Source organism: Babylonia areolata, chromosome 19 (assembly GCF_041734735.1).
Source record: "Babylonia areolata isolate BAREFJ2019XMU chromosome 19, ASM4173473v1, whole genome shotgun sequence".
Lineage (NCBI taxonomy): Eukaryota > Metazoa > Mollusca > Gastropoda > Neogastropoda > Buccinidae > Babylonia > Babylonia areolata.
The window spans coordinates 17,870,003-17,879,497 of NC_134894.1; the positions used below are offsets into that span (position 1 = coordinate 17,870,003).

Here is a 9,495-nt window from a genome sequence, read left to right on the forward strand (position 1 = left end):
CACACACACACACACACACACACACACACACACAGAGAGAGAGAGAGAGAGAGAGAGAGATTGCTAGATTCTTCATTCATTCCATTCGTTCATTCAGTCAACCACCGAGGCAACCATGTGTTTGTTCTGTATTGTCCATGTGTTCTGTGTGGCTTGTTCAGGATTAAAGAGGCTATTCCAGTCTTGAATGAAAGCTAAATTTGTGTTTGCACATTTCTTCTGTGTTTGCTGCTGTGCGCACATGTGAAATCGTTGGTATAAGGACAGGCCCGGCGCTTCCATTTTGAGGAAGTGTCTGGGTTTGTTCCAATGTACCTTTTATTTACCCGCGTGCTAGCTGAATCGGTAGCGTAAGCAGCACTGACTTGAAGTTGTGTAACTTGTGAATAGAGAGAGTTACCACTCTTTACTATTTGTAAATCAGTCAAACCGTTAGTTTGATACACTTTACGTTAAACCGTGTGAACTGGACTGACCCAAGCTGATCTGAACTCTGATCAATTGAACCGGCTGAACTGAACTGAAATAAACTGATAAACAAGACTAAACAGAACTGAAATGGAGACAGACAGGCAGACAGGAAGGCAGACAGGTAAAGAAAGAGAGACAGACAGACAGACAGACAGATAGAGGCATAGAGAGAAAGAGAGAGAGAGAAAGAGAAAGAGAGAGAGAGAGAAACAGACAGAGGCATAGACAGAAAAACAGAGAGACGAACAGACAGACAGACAGAGGCATAGAGAGAAAAGAGAGAGACGAACAGACAGACAGACAGAGGCATAGAGAGAAAAAGAGAGAGACGAACAGACAGACAGACAGAGGCATAGAGAGAAAGAGAGAGAAGCCACAACGAATCAGAATCATCCAAAACCTAACGCACCTGCCGAGATCTTGTGGGTACCAGCATGGGAGAGGTGTTGGTGAAGGCCATGCCCTGAAAGGTTCACTTTCACTTTCACTTCCAAAGGGGGTGTCAAAGCATGCGAAATGATCCATAAAAGCTACGCCACATCTTCTGCATAGAAAGGCAGCAGCCTTAGCATAAACCCATAAACCCACATACGCTATATATACCATATCTGAGCACATCACTCCTCTTTTGCAACATCTCCACTGGCTCCCTGTCTCACACCGAATAAAGTACAAGATCAGCACTCTATGCTACAAATGTATTCACAAATCAGCCCCTTCCTATCTCTGTGGCTGCCTTCACCTCTACTCTCCATCTCGCTCACTACGATCAGCTTCGGATCCACTCCACTTACGCATACCTAGATTCAAACTCTCGACTGTTGGCCGCCGTTCTTTCTCTGTCTCTGGACCTTGCAATTGGAATGAACTTCCTCTTTCGCTTCGTCAAGTCGCCACACTCAGCTCTTTCAAGTCTGGCCTTAAAACCCACCTCTTCCCAAAATAGCCTCCCTTCCCTGCCTCTTCCTTGTCTTTAGTTTCTCCAGTTTTAGAGTTGTGCGTGCGTGAGAATGACTGGTGCGAAAGCGCTTAGATTTGTCTATGCACAAGATTCAGCGCTATATAAGTACCATTTTTATTATTATTATATCTACTGAAAAGGGAAACAAATGATAATAAGAGCAAAAAAAAGATGCCTGATCTTCTCATAAACCGAAATCGTTGATCAGGCCTTGAGTGAGAGCCTGGCCAAGGTTTGTGTCAAATGTTTACATAAAACTTCAATGAAAATACTAAACTAAAATGAAGAAAAAAAAAAGTAAATACACTAAAACATAGCGAAAGGAAAGAAACATAGTGAGGCAAATGTGATTGAAAATGACTGATTGGAAGACACTCAACACTGGGAACGCGGATCACACTGAACATTGATTTTGTTCTATCACTGTCCTGGAACCAGTTGCATTGCTTGGTTACACGTGACTAAATGCCTACGTTGACCGAACTACACCACTGGTCAGTTCCATACTACAAACAGTTAGTCAGTAGCGGGTTACGACCATACTAGGCTCTTCCGTCCGAGCAATGCAACTGGCTCCTCAGAAGAATACAAGTTATGTTGGGATTTCAAAAGAACAAGACAATTCTGACAGAAACAAGTGTTACCCTAAAGCTGACAAGAAATCTGCATCATAATTATTGATACCGAAGATTATGTTGAACATTTGTGTGTCTTTTTCCAGAAGATCACAGGTTTTGGGGCTGCACAGAGTGCAGTGAATTCTGACAGAAACACATATTGACCAAATGACCAAAAGTTTTTATTTTTACGATATAAACATAATATTATAGTTTTGTCTTGTCTGTTGGTAACTGACTTAGTAACTTAGTATTTTGTATAAACGTTTCCTTTGAAGGCAACCATAAATTTATGAATAACATAATTACTGATTGGTAATACGCTACATTAGCATAACTCTCTCTCTCTCTCTCTCTCTCTCTCTCTCTCTCTCTCTCTCTCTCTCTCTCTCAGTGAACAAACTTACCACCAAACCTTCCTTCTGAGCTCGCATACTGTACCAGCCTGCAATCCCAAAATGGTTCGTTCCTGCATCAAATCAGTATACCATGCTAGAATGCCCACACCGAAATAAAATGAAATGACAGCATGAAAAACCCTTCCAGTAATTCACGTATACAAACACACACACACAAACACACACACACACACACACACACACACACACACACACATATGCACACACATGCTTGCACACACACACACACACACACACACACACACACACACACACACATATATATATATACGCACACACACACACACACATATATTCACACAATACACACACACACACACACACACACACACACACACACACACACACACACACACACACACACACACACACACACACACATACCCCTGACGCTGACCCATCCAATGCCCACGTCCTTAGCTTTCCGTATAGCCAGGTCCATGGCAAAGTTCCCTACCACAGGTCCTGAAAGCAGAGACATCTGTTGTGACACAATACAATACAATACAATACAATACAACACAACGCAACACAATACAAACTAGTACAATAGAATGCAACGCAACATAATACAAAACAGTACAATACAACAACGCAACGCAACGCAACATAGTACAAAACAGTACAATACAATACAACGCAACACAATACAATACAATACAATACAATACAACACAACACAATACAGTACAGTACAGTACGTATCATAGTCAGTCGTTTTCGACTATGATCATCAGAACAGCAGAGGAGGTAACTGCTGTCCCGACTATCTGGGTTAGAATTTGATTATTGTGGAGAGTGTCTTGCCCAAGTTACATCCCCACTCTCTCGGCCAAGAGGGTTTTAGGACAGTCGGCGTTTGGATGGTTCCCAAAGGCCAAATTTTGCCTCGCAGTTTGAGAGGCATAGTCCTTCACAAAAACCAAAGCTGCAAGTGAATTCCCATTGCATTGGAGAAACCACTGATAATACGGCTCTCACTTTGCTGTTGGCCAAACTGTAAACTTATGTCAATCTGTGATATAAGCTCATATTTACTGACCAAGACAGTACAAAATACAATGCAATAGAACACAATACAACACAGCACAGCACAGCACAGCTCAACACAACACAACACAACACGACACAACACAACACAACACAACACAACACAGCACTGACCCAGCAAGTTGTGGCCATCCACCAGGGCCGTGGCCGCGGTCTCCTTCACCACTTCCGGTTCCTGTGTGGCAGAGGTGGACACGTTAGCCTTCAGCAGGTCCTGCATGTAGTAGTCTGAAACCACACCCAGTCCGGTCACGATTCAGTGCAAGTGTATCTTTTTCTTCGTCTTCTTCTTCTTCGTTCGTGGGCTGCTCCTACGCTCATTGGTATGTACACGAGTGGGTTTTTTCGTGTATGACCGTTTTTACCCCCCGCCATGTTGGAAGCCATACTCCGATTTCGGGGGTGTGCATGCTGGATATGTTTTGCTTCCATAACCCACCGAACGCTGACATGGATTACAGGATCTTTAATGTGCGTATTTGATCTTCTGCTTGTATATACACACGAAGGGGGTTCAGGAACAAGCAGGTCTGCACATAATTATGTTGACCTGGGAGGTCGGGAAAATCTCCGTTCTTTACCCACCAGGAGCTGTTACCGAGATTCGAACCCGGAACCCTCAAATTGAAAGTCCAACGCTTTAACCACTCGGCTATTGCGCCCGTAGCAAGTGTAGGATAGTCAGCCGTGCCCCACTATGAGTCAGCCGTGCCCCACTATGAGTCAGCCGTGCCCCACTATGAGTCAGCCGTGCCCCACTATGAGTCAGCCCCACTATGAGTCAGCCGTGCCCCACTATGAGTCAGCCACTATGAGTCAGCCGTGCCCCACTATGAGTCAGCCCCACTATGAGTCAGCCGTGCCCCACTATGAGTCAGCCACTATGAGTCAGCCGTGTCCCACTATGAGTCAGCCGTGTCCCACTATGAGTCAGCCGTGCCCGTGCCCCACTATGAGTCAGCCGTGCCCGTGCCCCACTATGACCATCACAGCAGTAGTGGAGGCAGCTGCTGTTCCGACTGTCTGACATAGAATTTGATTATAGCGGAGAGTGTCTTGCTCAAGTTACATCCCCACTCTCTCGGCCAAGACGGCTTTAGGACAGTCGACGTTGGGATGGTCCTCAAAGGCCAACTAATACCCAAGGCTGCAGCACTGCGAGCCAGTGCAATCTTTCTTGTAGTATTAATTTTCACATTTGAATGTTATCGTTTAAAAGGTACGAGAGGAGGTGGGATGGTGAACTGGAGGACACCGGGTATGAGGGAAGGCTAGAAACAAAGATGAGTATTTGAAATAAATATCTACGTCCAGTTACAGAAAACTGCTTCATGGAGTTCGTAAAAGAGAAGTTGCTAATACAACGAGACGCAAACTATATAATCTGAGACGAAATTTTGCAAAATGTTGCAGACATTTTTTTTTCGGTATAGTTTCAAAATAGGAAACGGGTGGACATGGACGTAATTCACACCACACTGCACATAAATAGCTCTGCTGATTTTCTCAGAATCCTCGATTACATGATAAACCGGAGGATGATAATAATCTTTCAGCTTCGGTGATTTGTATTTAGTAACATTTGAGGACTGGAAAAGGAGAACATAATGAAAGGAATGCGCACATATCATCAATGTTTGTTGTCGCCTGTATTCTTCGTCCACGGAGGCCGAGTTTTCTTTTTCTTTTCCTTTCTACATGTCCATCAGCCACAGGTTGTGACACTGAATTCCTTATCTGAACCTCAATGTATTCAGCGGCATGTGTTCCCAGGAGGATTACCACTAAACCAGAGTGTGTCGTTTTATACCTGGGAAGGCTTGAAACACGACAGATCAGTTTGTTTTCTGTGCTTGTTTGCTGTGTAGGCATTTCATCATATTATTTCATGTATTCGAATGAATGAGACTCTAGCGCTGGTTTCTATTACATGTTACTTGTTTGTTCGTTTTACACTGAACGCTCACCCAAACCCTGGGGGAGCTGGGGGGTGCGTGGGGGTGGGGGCGAAAGCTTGAACAAAACTGTTGAAACTGTTCACGTTTCATTTTCTCAAGGAGGCGTCACTGCCTTCGGACATACCCACATACACAGCACGACCTCTGCTGGGCAGATTCCTGACAACAGCATAACTCAACGCGCTATAATATCAGGCCTTGGGCTCATGCATAAATATTTCTGTACTTTTCAGAGAGTGGTTTTCTTTTACAGAATTCCCCAAGTTGAGGTTGTTCACAGAACAAATACCGCGTGTCACACATGTACATCACGAAAGCAAAATTGGAATGAAAAAAATAAAAAATAAAAATTGAAAAAACAGCATGAGTGTGCATGTACTTCAAAAGTAAAAACTATGAAAATCTGTAAACGGGTGGAAATTTGGGTAGTTTGCAAGCCATCTGAAAAAAAATATTTGCTAGTTGGCTCCAGTTTTGTTATTTTATAACACAAGAAGGGATTTTTTTTTTTCCAGAGGACAACACTACTGCTGGCATGGGTTCTTTTCCAATGCGCTAAACCACAGACTTATAATGTATAAGTCGGTGGCGCCAAGTGTGTGCTGCACACGGAACCTCGCTTTATCGTCTCGTGTGAATAATTCATTTTTCAAACCTGGGAGAAAGGGCGAGGTCGGAATTCCAACCTGTACCCAGAAGGACTTTCAGGTGGATGCCCCATACAGTACTTGATATTTTTTCTGGAAAACATGAGTCAATGCCTTGTGTGTGTGTGTGTGTGTGTGTGTGTGTGTGTGTGTGTGTGTGTGTGTGTGTGTGTGTGTGTGTTCACGCATAAATTAATGGAATGATGTGTGTCATGCTTAAATACGTTTAGCAAGGCGTGAAAAAAATGCCGTAACTGAATGAAAAAGGTGCTCATTTTCCTTCCAACAATCTCTCTAAAGACATTCGTCGTGTTATTTCCAAAGGTACGTGATAAGATTCTTCAAGAGATTGACGTTTGTATTATATCTGTCTATCAGTCTTTCTCTCTGTTTATCTCTGTCTGTCTGTCTAGCTGTCTGTCTGTCTGCCAGTCTCTGTCTGTCTGTCTGTCTGTCTGTCTGTCTCTCTTATCTACCAAGATATATCACAACTCGAATTTCACGCACTCACACACACACACACACACACACACACACACACACACACACACACACACACACACACACACATCCGTTGTGATTGAAAACTTGATATGATACGACACAACATAGCCACAAAGCACACCACACCACATCACACTACACCACAACACAACACACCACAACACAATACACTACACGACAACCACACCACACCATACCACACCACAACACAACGCAACACACCACAACACAACACAGCACAGCACAGCACAACACAACACAAAAGAAACACAACACAACACAAACACAACACAAACACAAAACAACACACCACACCACACCACACCACAACACAACACAAAACAAACACAACACAACACAATACACTACACGACAACCACACCACACCACACCACAACGCAACACACCACACCACACCACAACACACCGCACCACAACACACCACAACGCAACACACCACACCACAACACAACACACCACACCACACCACACCACACCACAACACACCACACCACACCACAACACAACACACCACACCACAACACACCACACCGCACCACAACACACCACAAACACAAACACTTCACCACCAACGCCACCAGTCCATCCACACTCACTCAGTCTGCGGAGGCCGTGACTGAAGTGTCCCCGGTAGTCGGCCGCCACCACCACGTCAGCCAGTGCACGTGCGTGGCTCTGGATCGCCCCGGCAGTCTGGAAGGCGCGCACAAGGAAAGCGTGCAGGTCCTCACGTGCGATGAGCACGCGCTCTTCCGCGGGGGTCGCACTTCCGGTTTCCGCCATCTTGCCGGGTTTGTTGCTTCTTGAGTTTGGAGTTTGTGTGTGCACTTCTACTTCGTTGTGGTCACTGTCCTCGCCTTTACAAAAGATATTGAGTGTGTTGTGAATTGTGATGTTTCTCGCCTTTCGAAGGCAGGTATACGAAGTCTTCTATTTCTCGCATTTAAAACGCATGAAGTCTGTTATTTCTCGCATTTAAAAGGGATGGGGTTTGCTAGGTCTCGCCTTTAAAAAGAATAGAGGTGACTATTTCTAGCCTTTAAAAGGGATGGGGTTTGCTATTTTTCGCCTTCAAAAGGTATGGTGTGGTATTTCTCGCCTTTCAAATGTACGAAGTCTGCCATTTCTCGCCTTTCAAAAGAACTAAGTCTGCTATTTCTCACCTTTAAAAGGTATGAAATCTGCGATTTCTCTCCCGTTTAAATCAGGTATGAAGTTTGCTATTTCTCTCATTTAGAAGGCTTGAAATCTGCTATTTCTTCTGTGCCTTTAAAGGATATGAAATTGGCAATTTTCTGTCTTTAAATGGTTTGAAATCTGTTGTTTTGTTTGTTTGTTTTTGTTGTTGTTGTTTTGTTTTTTGGGTTTTTTTTAATCAGTGTTGAAACCCCCTCACTTCTTGTTCTCAGATTAGGAAAGCACGGAAGGATTCAGCATAATGCTTGCTTAGCTTCCACAACCATACAAACCAGGCACTTAAAGTTAAACAAACATCCAACATTGTAAAAAAAAAAAATAAAAAAAAAAAAAACCAACAACAACAACAACAACAACAAACAAACTTGATTATCCTTTTCGCATTATTTCCAGCACAGCCGAAGTTTGCCCTGAAAACATTGACCCGTTTCTAATTCTCCTCGTTTTTTTGTTTTGTTTTCTTTTCTTTTCTTTCTTTTTTTTCCGTTTTTTTTTCTGCTCAGTTACGCTGCGATTAATTTATTCGCACAGCCGTAAGAACTCTGGCGCGAAGTGTGCTTTCATTTACGTGCTATATAAATGCCCTTCCATGATAATAACAATGATTCATTAATTAACTGACGAAATCGTTCAAGACTTTATAGGTCAGACACACTGATTCTCGTTACCTTGTCATTTGATATATCCGTCGTTGAGATTTCCAAGACTAACACGCACACAAAAAGGTCTCCGTGTGTGTGTTTAACTTTTCCACAGATTCTGTTTCGCCAGCTACAGCTCGCTTTACAGCCGGGCTCCCAAACGAAATGACTAGAATCAAAGACACCATCAGCATGTATAGTGTCTACATATGTATACTGGTATCTTGGCTAAAATTAAAAGCACGCAAATTAAAGTGGGAAGAATTCAAAGCACGTAACGTTTAGTATGGTAGGCCTAAGTTTCCACTCTGAATGTCACGTTTTTCTACAGCCTGAGTCGAAGTGAGCAAAATGACTGCTGCTGTTTCTGAGTTTATGGGGTCAAGGGTGAAGGTCGATCGAATGAAGCAATTTAGCGGTCTACCAACTGAGGTACGCAGGTGTGTGTGTGTGTGTGTGTGTGTGTGTGTGTGTGTGATGTGGTTACTGATACTGGAAGAAGGTGAGTAATGACTTGCTGCCGTTCGGCCATGATGGTAAGGTCAAGATGGTCACAGGTCAGGAAAGATGACACTCCGTGACCAACCACAGCATGGATGTCTTCACTGTAGTTTTAAAACGTATGTGGGCTGTTATCCTGTTCGGGTTTTGGTGGTGGTTGTTTTTTTTTAACTCTTGATGTTTGTTATTTAATGTAGTTTTAAAATAAAGTTTTTGGTCTTTGAGCATATTGATTATTCTACTATTGTTGTTTGTCCGTTGGGTTACGCTGCTGGTCAGGCATCTGCTAGGCAGATGTGGTATAGCGTATATGGATTTGACCGAACGCAGTGACGCCTCCTTGAGCTACTGATACTGATACTGTTATTTGTCATTTGGGTATACTTCTATGCGGCGCGCCGTTGACTCTTCACAAAACTGAAGGAAGAAGAAGAACGTTTTGAAATGTTTGTGGTCCTTAAGCATGTTTTACTCTGGATTTCCATTATAGATCAATGTTAGTAGGTTA

General features: G+C 43.4%; 1 protein-coding gene across 1 annotated transcript in view; it reads right to left on the reverse strand.

The window, feature by feature from the left end:
- LOC143294089 (putative oxidoreductase YjmC) overlaps nucleotides 1-8,638 on the reverse strand; it is a 19,315-nt gene extending 10,677 nt beyond the window's left edge. Inside the window, exons 1-6 of the mRNA XM_076605513.1 lie at nucleotides 8,514-8,638; nucleotides 7,245-7,505; nucleotides 3,633-3,746; nucleotides 2,853-2,933; nucleotides 2,457-2,518; nucleotides 881-934 (exon numbers count right to left, since the gene is read on the reverse strand). Coding sequence (XP_076461628.1) covers nucleotides 881-934; nucleotides 2,457-2,518; nucleotides 2,853-2,933; nucleotides 3,633-3,746; nucleotides 7,245-7,431 — 498 coding nt within the window. The 5' untranslated portion in view covers nucleotides 7,432-7,505; nucleotides 8,514-8,638. The remainder of the gene's footprint in view (nucleotides 1-880; nucleotides 935-2,456; nucleotides 2,519-2,852; nucleotides 2,934-3,632; nucleotides 3,747-7,244; nucleotides 7,506-8,513) is intronic.
- Nucleotides 8,639-9,495: the final 857 nt, after the last annotated feature.